This window comes from Peromyscus eremicus, chromosome 15, assembly GCF_949786415.1.
Source record: "Peromyscus eremicus chromosome 15, PerEre_H2_v1, whole genome shotgun sequence".
Lineage (NCBI taxonomy): Eukaryota > Metazoa > Chordata > Mammalia > Rodentia > Cricetidae > Peromyscus > Peromyscus eremicus.
In genome coordinates, this window is record NC_081431.1 from 29,259,472 (window position 1) to 29,287,356 (window position 27,885).

At 38.7% G+C, this 27,885-nt stretch overlaps 1 protein-coding gene across 3 annotated transcripts in view; it reads left to right on the top strand.

Annotated features, from left to right (window-relative positions):
- The window catches only part of Dcaf6 (DDB1 and CUL4 associated factor 6), a 116,569-nt gene that overhangs the window by 5,877 nt on the left and 82,807 nt on the right, over nt 1-27,885 (top strand). For all 3 annotated transcript variants that reach the window (XM_059280544.1, XM_059280545.1, XM_059280546.1), the window contains exons 3-5: nt 15,098-15,159; nt 20,276-20,368; nt 25,091-25,276. In XM_059280544.1, the coding sequence (XP_059136527.1) occupies nt 15,098-15,159; nt 20,276-20,368; nt 25,091-25,276 (341 nt within the window). The remainder of the gene's footprint in view (nt 1-15,097; nt 15,160-20,275; nt 20,369-25,090; nt 25,277-27,885) is intronic.

The following is a 27,885-nucleotide window of genomic DNA, read 5'->3' on the forward strand; positions in this document are numbered from 1 at the left end:
CCTGAACCCAGAAGGTGAAAATAACATGATATACCTAAAGACATAAGATGTGGAGGAATATCTCTCCCCTTAACGAGAATTATACTTAGGCCCCAGTAGCGTCTGTCTGGGGTGAAGTTGCTTACAGCCCCTTGATGTAAAGCCTTCCCGCTTTCTGAGGTCTGACTTTGGCCTCATTCTCAGAAAATCTCCATCTACACACATCCTCCCCCTTCCCCATGTGACTGCTGCAGACTACTGTTGCTGAGCCTGTCTGCTTTCTTGATATCTAATTCAGAAAGTATAATTTTCCTTTTTCTCCTGTTTCATCTGGCAGCTGCTGCAATCTCCAGCTTGCCTGCCCCATTTTTATTTCTCAAACTCCAGTACAATTGTCTTTCATTTTTCTTCTGTCAGTGCAAGACAAAGCTCTAACCCAAAGGGATAAGATACTGTTTATTCTGGGCCAAATGACGTGATTATGTCCTGGGAACACAGATTCAAGTTGCCCCGAATAACATGTTCCAGTGTAGATGCTCCAGTGTAGAAGCGGTTATGTGAACGTGTATGGTCTTCAGATAAAAGGAGTTGGAAACGAGGGCATTTTCCAGATTCATTGGTAGGAACAAAAGATGGGTGGGTTATAGCAAAGGAGAAACTCTACTTTAGGTATTGGATGTTATTCGATAACATACTTAGCTTTGGGGTTGCTGGAAACCAGTGGTTTGTTAAGTTTATATATTCCAAAGGTTTTGCCTGATAGCTGCAAGGATATAGGTCAGACATAGAGGTGGGCATGAGTGCCTAATAAGGGGTTAAAGGCAGGGTAAGATAATGTCTGCAGCATTCCAACTCTCCATAATGAGGACATTTTAATCAATCAGCTTTGTAGAATCTTTTTACATAGGTATGGCCTCCCCCTACCAGGGGCAGGAGACCTTCATTTAATGCTTATGAATGGTTTTAAATTCTTTATAAGACTAAGAACCTGCTAAAGGGATCCTGTGTCTCCTGGTGACACGTGGTACTTCAAAATTGGTGTTGTCTCTTCAAAATTGTCCAGGTTATTCTGAGCTCTTCCATTTTCATACACAATTTAAACATGAATTTAAAAATGTCTTGTTTGTCCTGGCTCATGGTGCACATTGATAATCCCAGCTCTTAGGAGGCAGAGACAGGAGGATTGCTGCAAGTTTGAGACCAGCTTGGTCTACATAGTAAATTTTAAGTCCGTTGGAGCTGCACTACATAGCAAAGCCTTGTCTCAAAACCTGTCAAACAACAGAATCACAGCTGGTCAGTTTCTCAAAAACAACCAACTTGCTGTTCGTTTGTTTGTTTTTGTTTTGGGAGACAGGGTGTAGACGAATTTCTAAATGGTCTTATTAAATAAAAACATGGAGCCAGAAATTTGGGTTAAAGCCTTAGAGAGATCAGGGAAACAGGGAAAGCCACCAGCTAACCTCACCAACTCCACAGCTTCCAAAGAGAGCGACTTCCTGTCTACTCAGGCTTATATGCCTTGCTTTTCTGCCCTCTCATTGGCTCTTAGCCCAGCTACCTCACTTCTTCTTCACACAGCTCTGTCACTGTCTGCCTGTACAGACCTCCAGGTTTCTATGGTTGGTACTGGGATAAGGTGTGTGCCACCACCTTGGCTCTGTTCCCTAGTGTGGCCTTGAACACACATAGATCCTGCCTGCTAAGGGATTAAGGGCATATGCTGCCTGACTTCTTTGTTTACTTAAAATGGCTGGCCTTTTCCTCCTGATCTCCAGGCAAGCTTTATTAAAGCGCAAATAAAATATCACCACATTTCAGCACAAATAAAATATCACCACAACAGGTTTCTCTCTATAGCCAGCCCTAGCTGTTCTGGAACTCACTCTGTAGACCAGTCTGGCCTCGAACTCAGAGATCTGTCTACCTCTGCTTCCTGAATGCTGGGATTAAAGGAGTGCACCCCCACTGCCTGGTGTTTCTTAAATTTTTAAAAAATATTTATTCTATGTGTATGAATATTTTGTCTTCATGTGTGTATGTGTATCATGGCATGCCTGGTGTCCATGGAGATCTTTTCTGATCGAATGTCCTGATGTTATGAGTGAATGCTAGGAACTAAAACTATATCTTCTGCAAAAGCAACACATGCTTATAACCACTGAATCATCTTTCTAGCTCCCACTCCTGATTTTTAGAAAAGATTGTCAGGGATTAGATGTATAGATCTGTGGTAGAGCACTTATCTAGCATGTGCAAGGCTCTGGGTCCAAGCCCCATTCCTACAGAAAGAAAAAGAGGCTCATGGGGGCTTGTGAAAGCTTGCATAGGATGAAATGAAGCCCTGGGTTGAATGCCCTGCACAACAGAACCAACAAAACTACTGAATCAAGTTATCCTCTTCTCATATTGTTACAAGCCTTTGATCTGAGTTTAATCTTCAGAACCCACATAAAAGTAGGAAGAGAGAACAACTTCATGAATTGTCATCTGACCTCCGTATGTACGCCAAGGCATAGACCTGCATAGGCATGGACCTATTCATCAATCAGTAGTTTGATTAAGTTTGGGTTTCTGAGTTGGTATGAACCAGTATTCAATTCCTAGGCTTTTATTGTTCTGGTAAATTATTTTTTTTTAGATTGTTAAGTTTCAGTGAGTTTTAGGCTATTGTTCATAGATGTTTATAGTTTTTTAAATGTACTTTGTCTGATACTAGAATGATATTGGCTCCATGAGTGGGATATGTTCTATTTTTCTAAATTTGTATCAGGTTGAAAGTACTTTGTCCTAAAATCGTTGAAGCCATCTGGGTGTGGCATTTTTTTAAGTTAAAAAAAACTTTATATTTTAAGAAAATAACTGACTCATATGCAATTATAAGAAATAATAGAACATTTGAGGCTAGAGAGATGGCTCAGTGGTTGAGGGTGCTGGCTGCTCTTTCAGAGGACTCAGGTTTGATTCCCTGTACCCACATGGTGGCTCAAACCATCTCTAACAACAATTTGAGGGGATCTGATGCCCTCTTCTGGCCTCTGCTGGCACGAGACACGCAAGTGGTGCACAGACGTACATGCAGCCAAAACACTCGTTCATATACATAAAAATTTTAAAAGTTAAAAAAAATAACAGAAAGCTGTGTACCATATACCCTTCAACCAGTACCCCAGTGGTAACTTCTTTTGAAATATAATAACCAGGAAACTGACAGAGAATTCACATTCCTTATTCAGATTTTTGTAATGTTAAGTGGATTCGTTTATATGTGTGCATTTAGTTTCATGCAGTGTAGTCTAATATTTATTTTGATAAATTAATGTTAATTTTACTTCACTAATGGATTAAATGTAGTTAAAATATAAAATTCCACCCTAAGTATCTTTTGTGCTGCTCTTTCTATACCCTTCCTTCACCACTGTAACCCGACAGCTACAATTCTGTTTTCCACACGTACACTTTTGTCATTTCCCGGATGTCATGTATTGGTTACTGTGGCACATGGAAGAATAAAGCAGCAGAATCCTTTAAGCTCACGAGTTTGAGAGCAACCGAGGCAAATAAGGATACACAGCTCAGAAAAGGAAGAATGTTATATAGATATATATGTGTGTCACCTTGTAAATGATAACATTTAGCATTTTCAGATAAGCTTTTCACTTGGCATAATTGTCTTGAAATGCATCTAAATTGTATATATTAATAATTTATTCCTTTTTATTGTTGAGTTGTGGTCCATAGTATGGATGTTTATCCATTCAGCTGTTTTTAGATAGTTGGATCGTTTATTTTCTTCCTCCTCCTCCTCCTCCTCCTCTTCCTCCTCCTCTTCTTCTTCTTTTTCTTCTTTTTTTTTTAAGTTTTTCGAGACAGGATTTCTCTGGGTAACAGTCCTGGCTGCCCTGGAACTTGCTTTGTAGACCAGGCTGGCCTCACAGAGATCCGCCTGCCTCTGCCTCCCAAGTGCGGGGATTAAAGGCTTGCGCCACCACCTCCCCACTGTTGGGCTAATTTGGAGTTACAAATAAAGCTATTGTTAAGATCTGTGTACAGATTTTTATATGAATATAAATTTGTGTTTGGCCTATGTGGTAAGCATATTGATTAATTTTTAAGAAGCTGCCATGTTCCTTTCCAGTGACATTTAACATTCCCATCAGCCACATATTGGTGATGTAGTTTCTTTATATCCTCTACAGTATTTGATGATACTACTGTTTTAACCATTTTGATAGGTATGTAATGATGTCACTCTTGTTGGTTTTAATTAGTATTTCCCTAGTGGCTCATAAAATTGTATATATTTTCATATACATATTTGCCATCACTATATTTTTTAGTGAAGTGTTTCAGTATATTTCCCTTATTTTCTAGTTGGATTACTATTTTTTTCAAATGTTGAGCCACCTCCCCCCGCCCCGCCCCCCAAAAATTTCACAGGTTTATTTATAGTTGTTACAAAGTTGAACTGTTAAAACTTGTTTACTGGGGGCTGGAGAGATGGCTCAGAGGTTAAGAGCACTGGCTGTTCTTCCAGAGGTCCTGAGTTCAATTCCCAGCAACCACATGGTGGCTCGCAACCATCTGTAATGAGATCTGGCTCCCTCTTCTGGCCTGAAGGGATACATTCAAGCAGAACACTGTACACATAATAAATTAAAAAAAAAAAAAAAACTTGTTTACTGAAATATGCTGATTTCCATTATTGCTTTATATCTCACATTTATATTAAAAATTCACATACAAAAGGAAATGGAGAAGTTGCTAATAAATGATCTCTGTTCCCCATTTTTTTTCCACTCACAGTCAAATAGCTATTTTTTACCCTGTGGGGTTCATAGGGTTATGAACTGATGTTCACACTGATAACAGGAAGAAAAGAAAAAGAAAATTTCAATCTGTAATATTTTCTATCACAGTGAGTTTTTTTTCCCCTAAAGAATGTTTTGCCAGTATGTATGTATGTGCGTTGTGTGCATGCCTGGTGCCTCTGGAGGCCAGGAAAGGGAGCTGGATCCTCTGAAACTAGAGTTGTAGTTGGTTGTAAGCTACCCTGTAGATGCTAGGAACCAAACCTGGACCCTCTAGAAGAACAAGAGATCTTAATGACTGAGCCATCTCTCCAGCCTGAGTGGATTCTGTTTTTAAAATACTTGGCCAGGCATGGTGGCACACACTTTTTTTAATCTCAGCACTTGGGAGGCAGAGGCAGGAGGATCTCTGTCAGTTTGAGGCCAGCTTGGTACACATAGTCAGAGCTACACAGTGAGACCCTGTCTCAAAAACAAAACAAAAACAAACAAATAAAGGTATGTGTGTGGTGTGTACATGTGCAATGGCATGTGTACAGAAATCAAAGGACAATTTTCAGCAGTCAGATCTTGCCTTTGCCTGTTAGGTTCCAGGGATTGAACTCAGGCTTTTAATCTTGACACCTAGTGCCTTTACCAGTAGAGCTGTTTCCCAACCCCCACAGTAGATTCTCAAAAACATTCTCGATATATGCAATGTGCTAGATGAGATCTTTAGTCACGTTTGGCTTGACTAGCACAAGTTGGTGACTTTAAAAAGGCTAGCCAGATAGGCCTCATTTGCTTCCTGCAAAGCACTAGTGGGTTGTGGGCTGGAAGCGCAGTTGTGTTTTGAAGTCATGGGCGATTTCTTACCCCAGAGCTGGAAGCTCAGTGGACTTAGGAACTTCCGATGACATCCAGTTTTACAGAATGCTGTCTTGGGCCTGAACTGATGAGGTTTGCTTACTCCGCTGTAGAGAGCAGTTGTCCTCTGGTGCTTGTCTCTGGTGGCTCTGCTTTGTGCAAGCCATGGTACAAGCCTTATTTCCTGTCTTCTTTTGGAGCAAGAGCCAGGTCTGCCCACGGTGTTAGAAGAGAAGAGCAACAGCAACACTGAGGTTGAGTTTAAATTCCTTATGTATTTGAGATACTGGGCCTTGGGTACAAACGACTTTCTTCTCTTTCTTTCTTTTTTTCCATTTGTCACATATTTTTTATTGTCATAGGGGCTTTTGTGGTGCAAAGGTTTTTAACTTTGGGATTTCCAGTTTATCATTGTTTTTCCTTTTATGGATTGTGTTTTGGTATTATGTCACAAAGGACTCATCACTATTAGTGATCCTAAAGTTTTTTTGTTTGTTTGTTTGTTTTTACTATGAGTTTCCCCTAAAATTTTACAGTTTTGTGCTTAAGTTTTCATCGAGTTAATTTTTGCATGAGGTCTAAAGTTTAGTTTAAAATTAATTTTGTGCTATGGGTATCTACTTAATCAAATCATTGAAAAGGCCATTTTTCTTCATGGAATGTATCTAATTCTGAGGTTTGGGCTTTGTTTGTTCTCCTGTCTCTCTGAGAATAGAATACTGTCTTGTTTCTGTAGTTACACAGTGTGCTTTACCATCAGGATTTAGTAATTTCTCCTTTCTTCAAAATCATTTGTTAAAGCTTTCTAGGTTTTAGGCCTTTCCATGTGACTTTTAGAATAAGTGCATCTATGTGTCAAATACATTGCTGTCAAATACAATTGTTGGACTTGAAGAGGAATTTGGGAAGAACTGATACCTTTACTATCCTGAGTCTTCTACTCCATGAATACGATGTGTTGCTCCATTTATGTAGGACTTTGATATTCTTTATCACCATTTTGTAATTATCAAGTTATAGGTCTCATTATGGGAGTTTCTAAAATTTTATGCATGAAAGTTTAGTTTTTGTGGTACAGTTGTGAATAGACTCGTGTTTACATTCAGTTTTCACATGTTCATAGTTACTAAATAAAAGTGTGATACATAGCTAGGTATAGTGGCTCCAGTGTATAATCCTCACACTTGGGAGGCACAGACAAGGAGGATCAGAAGTTTAAGGTTATTCTTGGCTATGTAAAGAGTTCAAAGCCAGTCTGGGCTACAGGACACTCTGCCTCCAACATGAATCATCCAGGCAAAACAGCATCCGCAAAATGATTGCTTTTGTTGATCTGTACACTGGGACTTTGCTCAACTCACATATTAGTAGTTCAAGGAATTTTAAAAATACTTCTCAAGATTTTGTTTGCAGATATTGTCCTTTTCCTATAGGAAAGTTTTTCCCCTATACAATCTGATTTTTTAAAAAATTTTTTCTTGTGGGTTGGAGAGATGGCTCAGCAGTTAATATCACAGGTTGCTCTTCCAGAAGACCTGGATTCAATTCCCAGCACCGGCATGGCAGCTCATAACCATCTGTAACCCTAGTCCTAGTGGATCCACCACCATCTTCTGGCTTCCTCAAGCACTGTACAGACATACATGTAGGCAGAACACCCATACACATTAAAGAAAAGTTAAAAAAATTAGGTTTTTTTTTTCTTACATTGTTGCATAGACTAGAACTTGTAGTACTGTCTTTAATAGTAGTGAAAGTGAACATCCTTCTTTCATTTCTGATTTTAGGTAGAAAGTACTAGTGTTTTACTATTAAATATAGTGTAATCTATAGTGTTTTCTTATTGTCTGATTGTTTTCCTAGGCATTCTTCATTTGGTTGAAAACTTCTTTCCATTGCTAGGCTTACTGAGAGTGTTTAATGTGTGTGGGTTCAATCACAGAAACAGAATCACTGATGTCCTGGTTTGCTTTTGATGCTGTGATAACATACCAAAACCAGTTTGGAGAGGAAAGGGTTTATTTGGCTTATGTCACTGCTCTGGAGGAAGTGGGACCTGAGAGAATGAAGTCAATAAATAAGATGGACTAAAGTCTCGTGCAATAGCCAACTTGATTCAGAACTTCAGATGGTTTATACTCTGAAGATTAAGAAAGGTCACCTGAGTAAATTCTCCTGAATTCAAATTGTATACAGTCACAAGGACAAGCCACACATGGCAAAAACATGTTTCCATAGAGGCATATAAAGGATAGTTTAAACATGTTATTGAATGCCAACAGCAAGCAATAATAATGATTAATCTGAAGTAAACTCATGCTATCTGCTATACCTGAGTGGAGCACAAGAACATATTCCAAGAACAATTCCATGCTTTGAAGAAACTGAAGTCACAAGACTCTTGTCTGTAACACGAATCTTAAAAGGTCTTATTAATGAAAAACCTGGAGCCAGGTATTGGGGTGAATGCTGAAAGATCAGAGAGACAGAACAAGCCACAGTCCACCTCACCTTGCCAACTTCTCAGCTGATCCTGTTTCCTCAGACTGAAAGCCTCTGAGTTCTCACCCCTGAGAGTTTCAGTTGAACTGCTTGAAAGCTTCTAGTTCCTGGTCCTCACACTTTACATACCTTCTTGCTTCCTGCATCACTTCCTGGGATTAAAGGCATGTGTCCTTCCTAAACAAAGACGTCAGATCTCAAGTGCTGGGATTAAAGGTGTGTGCCTTGAACTCAGAGATCCAGATGGATTTCTGCCTCTTGAGTAGTAGCATTAAAGGTGTGTGCCACCACTGTCTGGCCTCTATCTCTAATCTAGTGGCTGTTCTGTTCTCTGGTCCCCAGATAAGTTTTATTTGTTAGAACAAAAATAAAATATCACTACACTTGTCTTGTTTTCTTGGAGTGTTCTCACAAGCATTCAGAATTCTCACACAAATCTATTCCTAGACTGTGTTCCCACAGCCTTATAGGTTGTAGTCTGTCATCAAGAGAAGCTGGGAAGGAACTGAAGCAGGCTATGGAGAAATGCCTTCGCTTGCTTTCAGGGTGGCTGGCTCAGCTGGCTTTCTTATACAGCCCGAGCCACCTGCCCAGGGTTTCTTCACCTGCAGTGAGTTGGGCTGTCCTACATCAATCATTAGTCAAGAAAATGCTCCGTAGACATGCCCACAGGCCAGTCTGAGTGAAGCAGTTCCTCAGTTGAGGTTCCTTTCTAGGTGTCTCTGATTTGTGTGGTGACAAAAACTAGCCAGCACATCCAGTTACACGTACACATAAAGATGGGTTTGTATGTGTGTGTCACATCTATCCTGTTCCTGCAGCCTTGGTCGCCTCCTGAGTTTTCATTTTACACTCATCGGTGGCGGTCACCTCTTTGTCCTTTGCTGTTCCAGACTTGAAACAGTTTTGTGTTTCATCACTCCTTGAAAAGGTTTACCAAATCCTTAGTTCTTTAGTTCTTCTGCTTATTGAAAAGATGTCATGAAAGTCAAATGGTTATTTTTTCAAGGAGATAGAAGTCAGTTGGAACAAATGTTGATAAGGAATCATGGAAAATTTGCTGTGAAGAGATTCGAGCTTCACTGATCTGTGATTTCTTTTTTCAAAGCAGGAATATGAAACTGTTGACTCCTGTTCACCATTATTTGTAATAAAACGATCAATATAGATGAAATAACATTCTGATACTATGAGGGGTTTTTTTTGGCTTTTGTTGAACTAGTAACCCAAATATTGAGAAAATTGAGCCTACTAGTAGGGAATAAGTTGGGATTAAGAAAAAGGGTATATAGGTCAACACTTTATATTATCTAATTTTGTTCATCCATTTATGACAGCAGCTCCTAAATTGCCAGCATCTCTAAATATATGGATATAAATTCATATGCCATCTTGGCTGTTTCCTATTTCATATCCTTTTAGCACACATAGTTCAAGTTTCTGTAAAGGAATGGCTTACTAAAGGAACCTTTCTATGTCCATTTAAATCTTGCTTAGCTCAGTGAAAACTGGGATTTGTCTGAGTGAGAAGTTGGGAGTTACAAAATTTAGTCTTTCAGAAATTTTGCAAGTTACTGAATTTAATTGTGTAGCTATGAATTCTGATGTGGCTTGCCTTTAAATTACCCAACTTCAATGATTGAATTAACTACAGAGTGAACTATTTAATTTGAAAGGTTATGGCTTCATGAAAATATTGAACTTAACATGAAATTAGTTTTTAGGTGGCTCATAATGATGGAATCTCATGAACTTGGGTTAACACCAAAGATTTTTGTTTGGGTGAATATTTTCAAAACACCACTCTATAATCCTAGCACTGGAGAGGCTAGGGCAGGGATATTGAAAGTTCAAGGCCAATCTGGGAAACATAATAAGACTGGCTCAAAGGGATGGAGGAGGCACCAGCCCTTAGCTGAATGATTGAGATATGGAAATGGAAAAGATAGAAGAGGATAACCAGTAATAATTCAGCAAAGATCAAATGTTGTACAGGATAGGCTCCTTTGTATCGAAAGCCCAGGTCTTTTGTAAGCCCAAGTGAAATAATTAAAATAATTAAAAGTTATACAACCATTAAAAATAGGCAATAGGGGCTAGAGAAATGGCTCAGAGGTTAAGAGTATTCTGCTCTTGCAGAGGACCTAAGTTCAGTTCCCAAACCCGTGTAGGCAGCTTACAACAGCCTGTAACTAAAGCTCCAGGGAGCTCTGACCTCTGTGGGCACTGTACTCATGTGCACAAATCCACACTCAAACATGCATACACAGAAATTTACAAAAACTTAAAAAAAAAGCTATGGCTTTGTATCCATGGTTCTTCAAAGATATTCTGTATTATTCTAACATGTCTATTACTGAGAGAAAATACAGATGACAGAATAGAATGGATCATCATAAACAAATCACAATGAATAATAAACCTTAACTCATTTTGTGCTAGGCACTGTGATAGGACTTTGGTAAGTTCATCTTAATGGCACTTATGCCCCATTAACATACAGTAGGACATCAAAATAGAATTGTGAGAGGAAGCATGGAGTTCAGACAGGCTTGCATAGGAAGCCTCAGTACCAAGGTCATGGTAACAAGTGTCTAATTGTTAGGAGAGGACTGTCCATGCATTTTCATTTCTCAACACTGTGAGTAGAGACACTGAACTACTTTGTTCTGGATGATCTTTTCAGTCATGTAATACAATGAGCACATGTGGGAGATACCATAGCTCCTTAGGCTGAGGCCATTTGGTATTTGTCCAGTGTTAAAAATATAGATCATGTCTCAGTAGTTTTGTACAGGGACAAATGGTTTTACTTGATTTAAAAAAAAATGAGTACCCTCAGCTCAGTTCTTCAGCTGTAATTTCAACCCATTTATCACATGCACAACATCCACTCAGGCCTCTCTGAGATGGTAGATGGGTCTGGGAGACTAGGAGACCAACATGAACCTACAGCTCGTACTGCTTGCTGTGTTGTGTGTGTTGGAGTCCTTTCCCTCTGACTTGGGAAGAGATGGTAGGACCAGGGATGTGGGTCAGTGGTAGGGTGCTTGCTGAGCATGTGTAAGCTCATGGATTTGATCACTGGCTCTTGAGAGGGGCTGAGAGGAGGGAGGAGAAATTGGCTTTCTGGTAAGTAGGTGTAATTTTTAATAGTGTCCAAATACGAGTTTATTTGAATTTGATATAATTTGGTTTATTAAACTTAAAGCTTATTTTCTGGTGGGTTTTGGTTTCTAAAAGCACACTTTTGTGCGATATCTAGACAGCAGCATCCGTTTGTGTCTGTAGTCATACACAAAAGTATCATTCAGGAGGTATTCGTTTAACAGTATCATGCCCAGCTTCCAGCCTTTGGGCACATATTTCCTATGTGAGGGCTCTTGCCAAACAACGCACTTTATTTTCTGTTTTCTTATGACCTATCACCATTTTGTCTAGATCAGAATGGCTAGAGCTAGGCATTTAAACTCACACTTTAAATTTTTGGAAAAACCGTTTCTAATATTTTAGCATTTAATATTTGTAAATTTTATTACCTTATTAATTTGAGCACTTTGTTGCTTTAATTTAATTCAGATAGACTACCAAACCTACCTTTTTTTCTGTTTCCTATATTTTTATTTTTTAAAAAACTGAAAAATAAGATTCAAAACTTAATTATAGACTGAGAATATAGCTTGGTTGTAGATAGTTTCTTGCCTAGCATGCATGAGGCACTAGCTTCAACCTCTAGAGTTACAAAAAAAGAACAATGGAGCAGTGTGGTTTACTAAAATACTGAATTTCAGGTAGGATAGTGGTGGCGCACCCCTTTAATCCCAGCACTTGGGAGGCAGAGGCAGGCAGATCTCTGTGAGTTCCAGAACAGCCAGAGCTACACATAGAAAAACCCTGTCTTGAAAAACCACAAACAAAATCCCCAAATCAAACAAACAAAAAACCAGACCTTGAATTTCTTAGTTTTTTATCTTTAAAATCAATTATAATTGCATGATACAGTTACACTATTTTAACAAAACATTTACATTTATGGAGTCACTCACTCAATTTTATAATATATGTGACATAGCAAACAAAAGGAAGAAAACAGATACTTTCCCTACACAACATTTAAAAATATGTTCTTTATTCATGTCATACACCTGTTGCACACTCTTTGGTATTTGTTATACAGAGTTTTAAAAAATGAAAGTCTCGTATAGACATAGTTATTTTTCTTTATAGTTGTGGACTTTGAAATGAAATACCTGGATATTCTGTTCACCAATGTATATTGCATTGAAATGGTTACATTAAATACTTTAATATTTAAAAAAAAATTAAGAAACCAGTTTTTAAATGGCTGGACCCCTTAAACTTGCTAACTCAAGATTCATTTATACTTTTAAAATTATACATTCTGTAGGTATAGAAGGTTTTTTTTTTTAAACAAAACTACATTCCAATTTAATTTTTAAAACTTTTTTAAGTTTCTGTTTTCAGACACACGCTATGATTGTTGTAACAGCTGTCCCAATGATGTACTTAGTCAAAATAAGTTTGTTTGTTTTTTTTTTATCTTTAAGTTGTAACATGTAGCGCCCTGGCAAGATGACTCTTTTTAGAAACAAGGACAGTTAAGAAGTCAACATTTTAAGAATACCAGTACAAATAATTACTTAGAGCATCACAGAAAACAAAAATGCATGAGACAGATGAAGTGTTTCTAAGTTACTAGTACAGGGATTTGGTTACTTATCTCAAGTAGCTGAAGGACTTCAGCTCAAGCATGCCTTTTTTTTTTAGTTTTTCAAGACAGGGTTTCTCTGTGTAGTTTTGGGCCTGTCCCGGATCTCGCTCTACAGACCAGGCTGGCCTCGAACTCACAGAGATCTGCTTGGCCCTGCCTACCAAGTGCTGGGACTAAAGGCGTGTGCCACTGCCACCTGGCTCAAGCATGACTTTTTACAGGGATATGGTATCTATGAAGCAAAAAAGGAAAAGCTGTTGTTTCTACTCAAATACTTCTAGCCTGTTTTTAGTCAAGTGGTTTTTATGTAATTAATCCTTTAACTTAAACATTCTTTCCCTGAAAAAGACATTTTTAAGGTAATTTTGGCCACATGGCATAATTTTTAAAATAGATGGAATTCTATAGTTAACCCCTCCCCCCATTCTAAATCTTATACACACATGTACATACAAATATATACATATTCTCAGGATTATAAAATATTTAATGTTAATAAGACTAAATAATTACTAAATATTAATACAAGAATACATTTGTAACAGGTCTTTATATCTTTAGCTCTCTGATAATGACATGGAAACTTTTTATTAATTAGGAAAGCTTGGCCTTAGCTTAGGCTTGTTCTGAACTAGCTCTTAAAACTAAAATTAGCCTGTTTATATTAATCTACATTCTGCCACATGGCTTGTTACCTTTCCTCAGTACTGTATGAACTTCCTCCACATCTGGCTGGCGAATCTCCCATGCTTGAGATTCTTTCCCAGAATTTCTATCTCTCTGTGCAAGTCTTGCCCATCTTCTCCTGCCTAGCTATTGGCTGTTCAGCTCTTTATTAAACCAATCAGAAGGTGCCCTAGGCAGGTGAGGAAGTACAGAGACACATCTTCACACAGTGTAATGAAAGGATTATCCCAACATACATTAATATATATGTATAATTTTATGTTTATAAAAAGTTTTTTATAGTAGCATTTATATCACAAATGAAATGTGACCAAGTGACATTGCACAGGGACTCTGCAATTCAGCCTAACTATAGTCTGAGAATATAGCTCACTGGTAGAGACTCTTGCCTGGCATGCATGGGGCCCTGAGGCTCAGTCCCTAGGACTGGCAGGGCAGGAAAGGGGTGTTATAAAGAACAATGGAGCGATGTGGTTTATTAAACTACTGAATTTCTGTAATCTTAAATAAATGTAGGATCATAGAACAAATCCCTCCTAGGTAACACCCATAATTAATTTTAAAATTCTGTATGTTTATCCTATATCTAGCCATCACACCACTTAAAAATAGGAAGGAAATCAAACAAATTATCTTGAAGATCTTTGAATAGGGAGAAGTGTGACACAGAAGCTTGCCCTTCATGACAGAATGTAGAACTTAGGATCATTGTGAAAGCTCATCAGCCTGGTTATTCAGTTAATTGCAGCTCTTTGTTATACATTCAGCTTCCACTGCAGCTGCTGAGTAAACACGCTTTCTGGTCTATCTTTGGGAAAGTTGATTCATTTCTCCTTTTTCAGAAAGGGAACTTAACCTATTTTTGCAACATTAAACTATTTTGTTCTTAATGGACATTCAGGCTGATTTGCTTACAAGTTTTTCTGCTACATATTTGTTTAAAATATTGGGGACTGGAGAGATGGCTTATCAGTTAGAGCACTGTTTCTTGTAAAGGACCTGCCTTTGTACACAGTGTACATACATACTTGCAGGTAAAACACGTGTGCACCTCAAATAATACATAAATCTTTTTAAAAAATCGGTACATCTTATTATTACTGTTTGCCACCCTATTTAAAATTGAAAACTGAAACCCTCCACCAACTCTCTTTCATTCCCCTTGGCCTTCTTTATTTTCCTGCTTAATTTGTTCATAACTGATATTGTCTCTTATTGAGACCTTTTATTGTCTTTACCCTTGCCCAAGGGAACACTGTATTCCTAGTTTCTAGAACATTATCTGGGAACAGTGAGTACTGACTATTTGTTAAGTGAACAGATGGAGAAACAAGTATTTACTGTGGTTTAGATACCATGTTGTATTTTGTAAGTTAGTTATGTTAATGAGGAAATAGACTTCAGAGGGTTAATTTGTCTAGTATTATTCACTTTATAAGCAGTAGAGCTGGAATTACAGGTCGAATCATATTGTGACAGGTCTACACACTTGATTTCAGTGGCGATTGTATGATTTATTGAATTCTTTCTTTTTAAACAGGAAGAAGAGAATTTATCCAAAGATTAAAACTTGAAGCAACCTTAAATGTGCATGATGGCTGTGTAAGTAATGGTTAATTCTTAACTATAAATGGCTTTAATAATGTGTTTAAATGTCTGATGAAATGTCCTAATCCTCCTAGAGTGAATTCTGACTGACTTTTAAAAATGGGAAAATAGTAGGTGTGGTGGTACACGCCTTTAATCCCAGCACTCGAGAGGCAGAGGCAGGCAGATCTCTGTGAGTTCGAGGCCAGCCTGGTCTACAGACCAAGTTCTAGGATGGCCAGGGCTACACAAAGAAACCCTGTCTTGAAAAATAAGAAAAAAGAAAAGGGGGGGGGGCGGGATAAAAGGTATGGTGACACAGTTCTAATCCTAGTACCTGGGAAGCCAACACAGGTGAATCTCATGAGTTGTAGGCCAGCCAGGACTATATAGTGAGAACCTGTCTCAGGAAAAAAAAAGAAAGAAAGAAAGACGAGGATGTGGGAGAGTTGATGGGGAGTAGGGAGAGAGTAAAGGTTTTGAATTAAAGCATTAAAATGTGTTGGTGCATATTTGTAATCCCAGCACATGTGAGAAGAAGGCCCGAGAATCAGGAATTCAAGATCATCCTCAACTACATAGGGTTCAAGGCCAACCCGAGCTACATTGAGACCTTATCTCAAGCACGCGCGCGCACACACACACACACACACACTCACACACACACTTATGTCCTGAAAGCTTATTTTTGAATTTAGAAAAATGTGTGTTTTGTTGTGTCTCAAGGCCAGGTGAGTTTTCTCCTTATGAGGCTTCTATTTCAATCACTTTACTGAAGTTGCTTTCATGAGAATTCTTATGACTGTCATACCTCCAGAGCCTGTGCTTACGTCTTTAGCTGTCTGCTTTGTGTTGAAATGCTTTTCTGCTAATACTATATTCTCTTTGTTTTTCTTCCAACCTCATTGACTCACTTCATTCTGTCTTCTTAGCTGACCGGTCTACTCCTTTTTTTTTTTTTTTTTTTTTTAAGTTTTTCCAGACAGGGTTTCTCTATGTAGCTTTGGCGCCTGTCCTGGAACTCACTCTGTAGCCCAGGCTGGCCTCAAAACTCACAGAGATCCGCCTGTCTCTGCCTCCCGAGTGCTGGGATTAAAGGCGTGCACCACCACCGCCCGGCTAGTCAGTCTCTTTTTTTATCATTGTAAATTCATTTATATTTTTAGTCTGACCTGCTGATAGTGGGTTATCAGTTCTAACTGTGGTGTCATTTATACTTTCTAGAATTTTTTTAATAAATAAATCTTTTTTTTAGCTTGAACATAAAAACAGGTTATAATTCAAAAGGCCAGGGTTATTTGAAACTGGAAAATACTTTCTCTGTAGAAAATAGTAAAAATGATAACATTTCCCAATTAGCCCTTTTAAGCCAAATAATAGCTGAATTATACATATAAATATTGATTAGATTCTGGGATACAGAAGAAACCTATCTTCATCTATTCAGAGAGTTATGTTTTATTTAAGTTGTGTAAGTGAGATTCCTATTCATCTTCCCCTTCACTGTTTGATTTATGGCAGACATTTTTCTATAGGCTAATCCATAATCTAAAAAGATTTTAGCCTCCCCTCCTGAAAGTACAGCCAGCATATTCTTTCATCAGCTTGATACAGTACAAATTCTTATCCTAATAGTGAAATGTTTCACTAAAGTTTGCCTAGTGATTGGGCAAAATCAAAACTTATTATAAGCCACAGTCATCCTAGGGTCCTCGCTGCTAGGTAGCCTCCCTGGATCTGTGGGTTGCAGTCTGATTGTCCTTTGCTTTATAGCTAGTATCCACTTATGAATGAGTACATACCATGTTTGTCCTTCTGGGTCTGGGTTACCTCACTCAGGATGATAGTTTCCAGTTCCATCCATTTGCCTGTAAATTTCATGATGTCGTTGTTTTTCTCTGCTGAATAGTACTCCGTTGTGTATATGTACCACATTTTCTTAATCCATTCTTCAGTTGAAGGGCCTCTGGGTTGTTTCCAGGTTCTGGCTATTATGAATAATGCTGCTATGAACATAGCTGAGCATGAATCTTTGTGGTGTGATTGAGCATTCCTTGGGTATATGCCCAAGAGTGATATGGCTGGTTCTTGAGGTAGATTGATTCCCAATTTTCTGAGAAACCTCCATACTGATTTACACAGTGGTTGTACAAGTTTGCACTCCACCAACAGTGGAGGAGTGTTCCCTTTGCTCCACATCCTCTCCAACATAGACTGTCATTAGTGTTTTTGATCATAGCCATTCTGACAGGTGTAAGGTGGTATCTCAGAGTCATTTTGATTTGCATTTCTCTGATGACTAAGGATGTTGAGCATTTCCTTAAATGTCTTCCAGTCATTTGAGATTCTTCTTTTGAGAATTCTGTTTAGCTCTATAGCCTATTTTTTTAAATTGGATTGTTCAGTATTTTGATGTCTAGTTTCTTGAGTTCTTTAAATACTTTGTAGATCAGTCCTCTGTCAGATGTGGGGTTGGTCTGAAGATCTTTTCCCATTCTGTAGGCTGTCTTTTTGTCTTATTGACCATGTCTTTTGCTCTTCAAAAGCTTCTCCGTTTCAAGAGGTCCCATTTATTAATTGTTTCTCTCAGTGTCTGTGCTGCTGGTGTTATATTTAGGAAGTGATCTCCTATGCGAATGTGTTCAAGAGTACTACTTTCTAGAATTTTAATAAATAGAACCATCAAGCACTTTGCTTTTATGCCAGGGATCAAGCTCAAAGCCCAGTGCATGCTGTAGTACAAGTGCTCTACCACTGAGCTGTGTACCTCTGGCCTTGCATTCTCTTTGATGTATAACTTCTTCACTTAGAATTAGTTGGAATAATTATTTTGAGACTCATTCATGTTGAGGATGTCAGTGGTTATTTGTTATTGCTGAGGGCTCATTATATGGGTATACTGTAATTCAACTATTCACCTACTGGTGGGCAGTATTTCTAACTAGAGACTATGAAGTTACCATGAAGCATTTGTGTACAGTTTTTGTTTGTTTTTATTATTTTTTGATAGATACGTAGGAGTGGAATAAATGAATTGTAAGTATAGGTGCATATTTATTGCTTTTTTATTTATGTATGTATTTATTTTTGGACAAGTTCTTGATAGGAAGCCCTGGCTGGCCTAGATCTTGCTGTGTGACCTAGAGTGATCTATCGTTCCTTAGAGATGAGAGGCACTGGATCCCCCTAGGGCTGGGTCTTCTGGAAGAGCAGCAAGTGCTCTTAATGCTGGTCCTTCTTTCCAGCCATATTATTTCCTTTTTGAGGTTCCAAATTTTCGGGCCTGTTATTTACCTTTCTCTAAAAAATTTCTTAACGTTTCTTGGAGTTCTCCCAGAAACAAAATATTCTCAATTCTTGTTTATTGGAGACTGTCTTTATTTAGTCTTTAATTTTGAAAGGGTGATTTTCATGGAGTACAGAATTCTTTGTGAATGTTTTATTTTCCCTCAACACTTTATATCATTCTACATTTCTTATTTATATTATTTCTGAGAAGTCAGGTGACATTATTATCTTTTCTTCTATGGATAAGGTACCTCTTCTCTTCTAGCTTTTTTTCAGAATTGTTTCTTTATCTTTGATTTTCTTTATCTGGAAAGATACTCAGTTATTTTTGATGGAAGAAACACAGTTCTCACCTCAAAACCCCAAGAGAGTTTATTCTAGAGCCAGATGTGAATGATGGTGGCCCAGGGACAGAGATTTAAGCAGCCCTAAATACTATGTTAAACACAGTAACAGTTTCTGAAAATTTTGTAGTAACAGAACAAAGATATTTGTAAGTCAAGACTCTTTAAAAAATACATCAGTGGAAGAATCAGGTAGATAGTCTCAGCAAAGTGGGGGAAGCTCTGTCTCAGATGCTGTCTACAGATTTAGGTGTTATCTGATAATTCGTAGTTTTGGGCTTGGTGGAAGCTAATGGTCTGCTAAGTTAATATGTTCCAAAAGGGTTCACCTGATATCGCAAGGATGCTAAGTCAGACACAGGTGAGCAAGAAAGGGAGCTGAAGATAGCCCAAGATAAATTGTAATTTATCAGCCTGGAACCTGTAGCATTCCAGCCTCTCCACACCACTTAGTTCTTATTAGTTAATCAGCCTTGTGTGGCCTCTTCCCAGGACTTAATTCACATACTTGAAGTTCTGTAGTCACTTGTTCTCCTCAATTTCCTCTGAGCACCCTGAATCTGTAGTTTGCTGATATTATTTTGAGGACAGTCTGTCATTATTGTTTCAAATGTTTCTGCCTTTTCTCACTTTAGTTGTTTGGTATTCCCATAAACATGGATTATATACTTTTTGTGTTTGTATCACAGTCTTTGGATATTCCAGTGACTTTCCCCTCCCCCACTCTTGGACTTCGTTCTCTTTGTAGTTTTTTTTTTTTTTTTGTTTTGTTTTGTTTTGTTTTGTTTTTTTGCGAGGGTTTCTTTGTGTAGTTTTTGAGCCTGTCCTGGATCTCGCTCTGTAGACCAGGCTGGCCTCAAATTCACAGAGATCCGCCTGCCTCTGCCTTCCAAGTGCTGGGATTAAAGGCATGCGCCATCACCACCTGGCTTTTCTTTGTAGTTTTTAAGATTTCTATATATCAATCATTGAGGTCAGAGAGTTTCCTCAACTATGTCCAGAATGCTAATAAGCCTATCAAAGCCATTCTTCATTTTTGTTAAACTGTTATTGACTCTAGCATTACTTTACTGTTCTCTTTTAGAATCCCCTCTGTACTTTAGATCACCAATTCTCTTGTGTTGTCTACTTTGTTAATGCTTTTAGCATGTTGTAATTCAAGTTTTTCTACCCAGACATGGTTTCCCGCAGAGGTTTCCATTCCTCTGCTCACGTCAGGACTGCCTGGTGTCTTTGGTCATAGTGGTAATAGTTTGTCTGGAGGATCCAAGAACAATGGTTGACTTCTGCAGTTTCTTGAGCCTTTTGGGTTGTAACAGTGGTTTCCAGGACTCTGGTATGTGAATCAAGGACTGAAGTCCAGATTTTCAGTCTGTAAAGTTTCCATCATAGACAGTAGCTTTATTAGAGTTGTAAGTTGTGTAACACAGGTAAATGAAAGATGGTTCACTCCTTTTCATGTCCAGTTTACTTATGTTTCTTTTTTCTTTTTTTTTTAGGTTAATACAATCTGTTGGAATGACACTGGAGAATATATTTTATCTGGCTCCGATGACACCAAACTCGTTATTAGTAATCCATACAGCAGAAAGGTGAAGTGCTTCAATATGTATAATTTGATGATAAAAAGAAGCTAGGAATAAGCAGATTGTAATCACAGGATAGACATTTGTATTAGAATATCCTCTTTGTTCAAGTTAATTGTGTAATTTAGACATTGTTATGTGTAGGTACTGCAGTTTCCTTTGGAATATGTAAGATTTTTGCTTGTTTGTTTGGTTTGTTTTTTTGAGACAGGGTCTTCCTATGTAGCTCTGGCTGGCCTGGAACTCACTCTGTAGACCAGGCTGGCCTCAAACTCACAGAGATCCACCTGCCTCTGCCTCCTGAGTGTTGGGATTAAAGGTGTGCGCCACTATGCCCTGCTGGAATATTTAAGTTTTCACTTTATCCAAGTGGTTAATAGACAAATGATATCTCAGTAACATTGTTTGAACAAAAGAGGACATTGTGGTTTTTTGTTTTCACTAACATTAAGGTGTTTGAATGAGTGAATTTTGCTTACTGTTGTTATTTATTTGTAGCATATTAGAAATAACTTTTTGAAGCCAGGCAGCGGTGGTGCATGCCTTTAATCTCAGCACTCGGGAGGCAGAGCTGGGAGGATCTCTGTGAGTTTGAGGTCAGCCCGGTCTACAGAGCGAGATCCAGGACAGGCACCATAACTACACAGATAACCCTGTCTTGAAAAACCAAAAAACAAAACAAAACAAAAAAAGGAATAACCTTTTGATAGCACAAACCTGCAATCCTAGCACCCAAAAGGTAGAGGCAGAAGGATCTTAAATTATGACTAATCTAGGTTACAGTATCAAGACTGCCTCTAGGGGCTGGAGACATGGCTCAATGGTTAAAAGCATTGACAACTCTTCCAAAGGTCCTGATCCTAATGCCCTCTTCTCTCATGCAGATAGAGGAACAATAACTCTGCTCCCCATGGGCTCACAGAATAGTTCAGTTTTTACTATTTGTGAAGTAAAGCACTCTCCAAATTACAAACAGTTTTTTCATGTTTAAGAGCACTTCAAAGGGCAGATATTCACAACAGAATTAATAGCATACATTACTTAATTTGGATTACTCCAAAAGAAGCGGTAAAGGCTTGTTCAGACTTGTATGTCATAACATTCTATTTCACAACTTAGGAACATCTCAAGTGTTTTACAAGAAATATCAGAAATATTAAAGGAATTTTTATAATTAAAATTTTTGTAGATGATAATCATAGTACACTATTGAGCTTCTCAGCATTTTTAATATATTTAGTTATACCATTAATTTTATATTAAGAGATAAAACTTAATTTTTTAAGATTATTTTATGTGTATGAATGTTTGGCTTGCATACTTGGTGTCCATAGAGGTCAGAAGGTGTCGGATTCCTTGGAACTGGAGTTAAAGATGATTGTGAACCACCAAGTGGGTTCTGGGAACTGAGCATGGGTACTCTGCAGGAACAGAAGTGATCTTAACTTGAGCCATCTCTCTAGCCCCAGGATAAAGCTTTTTAAAATAATAGGTTTTTTTTTTTAAATTTTCATTGTTTTGTTTTGTTTTTAGACAAAGTCTCACTGTGTAGCACTGACTGGCCTGGAACTTGCTATGTAGATCAGGCTGGTTTGGAACTCACAGAGCTCCACCTGCCTCTCCTTCCCCTATGTTGGGATAAAAGGTGTGTCCCACCACTTACAGCTAAAAGTAAGTTTATCAGCCAGGCACTAGGGAGGCAGAGGCAGGTGTATCTCTGAGTCCTAGGCCAACCTGATCTACAGAGTGAGTTCCAGGACAGCCAGGGCTACAAAGAGAAACCCTGTCTCAAAAAATGAAAAGAAAAAAAAAAGTAAGTTTATCATGTGGTTCTTATGAAGGTAAATACTACCAGTTTCTTTCTTTTGCCTCCCAAAATATTGTGAACTTTTAAATTATGTTTTATTTTTTCTTCCTTTTCCCATTTTTTTTGTGTGTGTGGGATGAGGGATATTGGTGTGCATATTTGTATGTTTTTGTATGTATATGGGTACATATGTGCATAGGCATACATGGCATGTGTGCATGTATACATGTAGAGGCCTGATGTTGGCATCAGGAGTCATCCTCGATCGCTCTTAACTTTTTACATTGGGGCAGGATCTCTCAGTCAAGCCATAGCTGAGGTTATGGCTAGCCTGCTTGCTTTGTGGTTCCCTGGCTCTGCCTTCCAAGGCTGAAATTACAGATGGGTTGTTTGCACACCTGGCAGTCACGTGGTTTCTGGGGAATCCAGGTTCTGGTCCTCAAACTTGTGTGGCTTTAACCCTGAGCCATTGCTGTAGCCTTATGTTCTATTTTTTATCTTTCTTTTTTTTTTTTTTTTTTTAAAATCATTTTATGTGTATAGATGTTTGCACACATATATATCTTTGTATCACATGTGTTCCTGGTGGCTGCGAGGCCAAAAGAGGGCATTGGATCCCTTGAAACTTCAAGTTACAGAGTTATGAGCTGTAGTGTGGATGCAGGGAATTGAACTCTGATCTCTGGAAGAGCAATACATGTTCTTAATGTCTGAGCCATCTCTCCAGCCCCCACTCCTTTTAAAAATATTTATTTTTATTTTATGTGTGTTATGTATGTGTGCTATGTGCGTGCTAGGTGTAGGAGGCCAGAAGAGAGCAGCAGATCCCCGGGAACTGTAGTTCCTGATGATTGTTAGCTGCCCTCTGGGTGCTGGGAGCTAAACTGGGTCCTCCGCAGGAGTGGCAAGCACCTTCACGCCAGCCTTCTATTTTTTAAGGACCTTGCCCCACCTTTGAAACACTGTGTAACCCAGGCTATCCTCAAACTCACAGTAATCCACCTGCCTCAGTGTACCAGCAAACTGAATTAAAGGTGTAGTCTATTCTGCTTGGCTCTAGCCCTAGCTTTCTGCATTTGTCATTACCCAGATGACTGAGATGATTAACTTTAAAAGAAGAAGAAGGGTTACAGCCTGTGGCTTTGGAGGGTTCAGCTCATGGTTCTTTGGCTCCGTTGCTTTGGGTTTATGATTGGGCAGCATATCACAGCAGGAGTTTGTGATAGTCACACCACTGGCCTCTTTGGCAGGAAGTAAAGAGGAAGAAGATCCACACTAAGATCTTACAGTGCTTTGTGGGTGTATACTCCCAGTGACCTCCCAGAGTTTCCACTTCCTCCTAAGTATTTCTACCCCTGCGGCCAGTCCTTTAAATAAATGGGCTACCACCTCCCCCAACCTCCCACCCCCGGGATCAGCATATTTAAGATCTAGACTATAGTGAATTTTTTCTGCAACTAACTTTTTGTCCCTAAAGTCTTTAAAGCAGTTTGTGAATTTGCAGATTTTAATTTTTATTCAGTATATTATACTCTATCACTGATACTGGGGTTTTGTGGTGGTTTTGTGTGTTGAGACAGGGTCTTGCTGTGTAGCACAGGCTGGTCTGGAACTGGCTCTGTAGCTAGCCTGAGTTTGAGCTCCCGCTTCTGCCTCTGTTGCCCAGGAGCTGAGATCAGAGGGTTTGCACCGATGCTGTGCTGTGGGTGTTACTCTTTGTGGTACTTGTTGCACATTTGCTCATGAGACATAAGCCAACGTCCGCGCTGCATTGCCACGTTCCCTTTTTGTTTTTTAAGGCCCAGCAGAAATTTCTGTTCACCATATACTCTGTTACGGAGATAGATACATCAGTTCATTAAGCTAGTGTTGTATTTTACTGCTGTAAGTAATAAGTCAGTCATCTCACGGATTATTTCTTTGTTTTGTTTTTTTTTTTGGTTTTTCGAGACAGGGTTTCTCTGTGTAGCTTTGCGCCTTTCCTGGAACTCACTTGGTAGCCCAGGCTGGCCTCGAACTAACAGAGATCCGCCTGGCTCTGCCTCCCGAGTGCTGGGATTAAAGGCGTGCGCCACCACCACCCGGCTGGATTATTTCTTTTATTGCTAGAGGTATTGCTTTGGGATAAGTTCTTAGAAATAAACTTCCCTGGGCATGGGGTCGACATGTAAATGGTTTTGTGTGTTCTTGATGAACTCTTGGACTTCGCTCTCATTTAGCTCACTCACAGGCCTGCTTCGAGAGGCTGATGTCATGCTTCTATGTTGAACAAGAATTGGTATCTCAGTACAATTTCAGCTCCTTTATGAATAAAATTGAGCATTTTTTCATAATTTTACGGATTGTCTGTTTATCTTTGGACTGTCTATTCAGAGTTTTTTGTTTTTGTTTTTTAGGTCTTGGTTATTTTTCCTCTCAATTTTTAAGTACTAAGGAAAATCAGTTCTATATCTGCAATATATTAAGTACTGATATTAACCTTTATTTCTGTCACAGTAAGGAATTAGATGTTGGAACTTCTGCTGTATGCTCATTGTACCATTTTATTAATTCAATTTTCAGCCATTTTGATTGTCTTGAAAGAAAATTAATTAATCACCTACTACATACTGTTTCAAAAGCCAGTCAAAATAGTTCTTTCTTAGTTACTGAGAATTTATGAGTGAGAGAGATAAATGATTTAAATAAGGAGAAGTGTGCTGAAGTTGCTTTTCAGGGAATCACTCCAAGTGGTGATAATTTTGAACAAAAGAACATTTGTGAGATTCTGATGCTTTTATAATTAGTTTGGAATCAAACACTAACCTTTTGTTGAGGTTGTTAATGAGAATTTATTACTGGTTGTGATTATATTAAACATGAATATTTCTCACTAGGAAAAGAAATTACTTGCTATGAACTACATTTTTTGTATGTTTTAGGTTTTGACAACGATCCGTTCAGGGCACCGAGCAAATATATTTAGTGCAAAGTTTTTGCCGTGCACAGATGATAAGCAGATTGTGTCTTGCTCTGGAGATGGAGTCATATTCTATACTAATATCGAGCAAGATGCAGAAACCAACAGACAGTGCCAATTTACGTGCCATTATGGAACTACTTATGAGGTACAGTGCTGGGATTGTATGTGTAAATGCGTGCTTCTGTGTATGTGTATAGATGTGTCTGTGCATTTGTTTACACACGCATCTACATTTTTTGGTATAGAAATTATTGGAAGATTGTATTTCACCAAAGCACTTCTGAAAATTTATCATGGTAGATTTTGTGCATAAAGTTATAAAAGTAAGAATCAAGTATTAGTATTGTAAGATGAATTTGCAATTGCTTAAACAACCATGCCTTAAACAGGTTCCTTGCCCCCCCGCCTTGTGTATTTATTTCTTTATTTTTAAATTAATTTTTAGTTAGCATATAAAGATAATGTGTTTTATTGTGGCAGACCTTTAAAGATGCTCCTATTGCTTTACTACATGGTTCTGTAGTAGGTTTTGTCCTCTGTAATGCACTGCCTTACAGAGATTCATTTCTGTCTTCCTCTCTGTGTAAGTTTATTTTGTGTTGCAGTAACACAATAAAATAAAGAAAACTTTTGGGATAGGGTCTCACTGTGTAGCCCTTACAGGCATGAAACTCACTTTGTAGACCAGGCTGGCCCTGAACTCATAGAAATCGATCTGCTTCTGTCTCCCAGGTGCTATGATTAAAGGTGTTTAGTTTTTCTGGCGCTGATTTTTGTAAATTTTGTATTGATTTTTGTCTTGGTTAGGGTTTCTATTGCTGTGAAGAGACACCATGACCATGGCAACTTTTCATAAAGGAAAACATTAATTGGGATGGCTTGCTTACAGTTCATAGGTTCCATCCATTATCATCATGGCGGGGAGCATGGCGGCATGCAGGCAGACATGGTGCTGGAGAAGTAGCTGAGAGCCCTACATCTTGCAGGCAGGCAGCAAGTCAACTGAGACACTGGGCATTATCCTGAGCATAGGAAACTCCAAAGCCCACTACCACAGTGACACACTTCTTCCAACAAGGCCATACCCACTCCAACAAGGTCACATCTCCTAATAGTGCCGCTCTCTATGAGCTTATGGGGGACAATTACATTCAAACTACCATGTTTCACTCCCTGGTCCCCATAAGCTTTTTAACAATATCATAATACAAAATGTATTTAGTCCAACTTCAAAAGTCCCCATAGTCTATCACAGTCTCAACAATGTTTAAAAGTCCAGAGTTCAAAGTCTCTTCTGCGATTCAGGCAATCTATTAACTATAATCACCTGTAAAATCAAAATCAAAAAGCAGATCACATACTTCCAGCTTATAACTGCACAGGATATACATTACCATTCCAAAGCATAGGGAATGGAGCACAGTGAGGAAATACTGGACCAAAGCAAGACCAAAAACCAGCTGGGCAAACTCCAAATTCTGCATCTCCATGTCTGATGTCAAAATGCTCTTCAGATCTCCAACTCTGTTCAGCTTTGTTGACTGCAACACACTTCTTTCTTTTGGGCTGGTTCCACTCCCTGTTAGCAGCTCTCCTCGGGAGGTATCCCATGACTCTGGCATCTCTAATATTTTGGGTTCTCCAAGGCAATCCAGGCTTCACTTTCACAGCTTCACTCAATAGCCTCTTTACTAGGCCTCCATTCAGGGACACTCCTGACACAAGCCTGGCCTCAGCAGTTTTTTTTGGGCATGGAGGCAAATTCCAAAACCTTTTCTTCTGTCCTTAACTCTAAAACAAGAACCACATGCCTGAAGATGCCAAATTCTGCTGCTTACTGGAGCTGAATCATGGAACATGGCCCTTCCATTCAATTACATCTTCATCAGCTTTCTGTTCTTCACTGCCTAAGCTTGGCTGTCCTTGAACTTTCTCTGTAGACCAGGCTGACCTCAAACTCAGAGAGCCATCAGCCTCTGCTTGTGGAGTGCTGGGATTAAAGGTGTGTATCACCACTCCCAGCTGTAAGCTTTTCTTTAGTTCTTTTTAACAAATTGGAAATTTAACTGGATGGGATGGTCACCACTCCCTTTATTCCATTTCTTAATCCATTTATCTCATTGAGCACAGAATTTAGCTCTATTCCGCTTCCTGGTGCCCCTTTTCTCAATCTGTACATTTTATATTTTTCCTTGCTTAGCTTGTTCCTTTTCATTATAAATCTTCATTAGAGTTACTACTAATAACCACATGACAGAGTCTGTATTAGACTGTTTTGAGATTTCTTCTGCCAACAGAAGTAATCCAAAACCTCTCACTTTAGCTTCAGGTGGACTCTTTGGACAAGGGCAAAAAGCAGCCACATTCTTTACCACAATATCACAGGAATGATATCTAGGCCATATATTAATATTATTCTCCTTTGTAACCTGTTGAGCCAGCACCCCACAGTTCAAATAACTCTTTGCAACTCCGTTTTCCATGCTCCTATTAGTATGGTCCATTAAGCAGTGCTTAAAGCATTCCACACTGCTTTCCTAACCCAAAGAACTAAAGTTCATATTACTTCAAACAAAAACTTGGTCAGGCCTATCACAGCAATAATACCCCACTCCTGGTACCAACTTCTGTCTTAGTTAGGGTTTCTGTTGCTGTGAAGAGACACCATGACCATGACAACTCTTATAAAGAAAAACATAATTGGGATGTCTTACTTAAGGTTCAGAGGTTCAGTCCATTATCATCGTGGCAGGG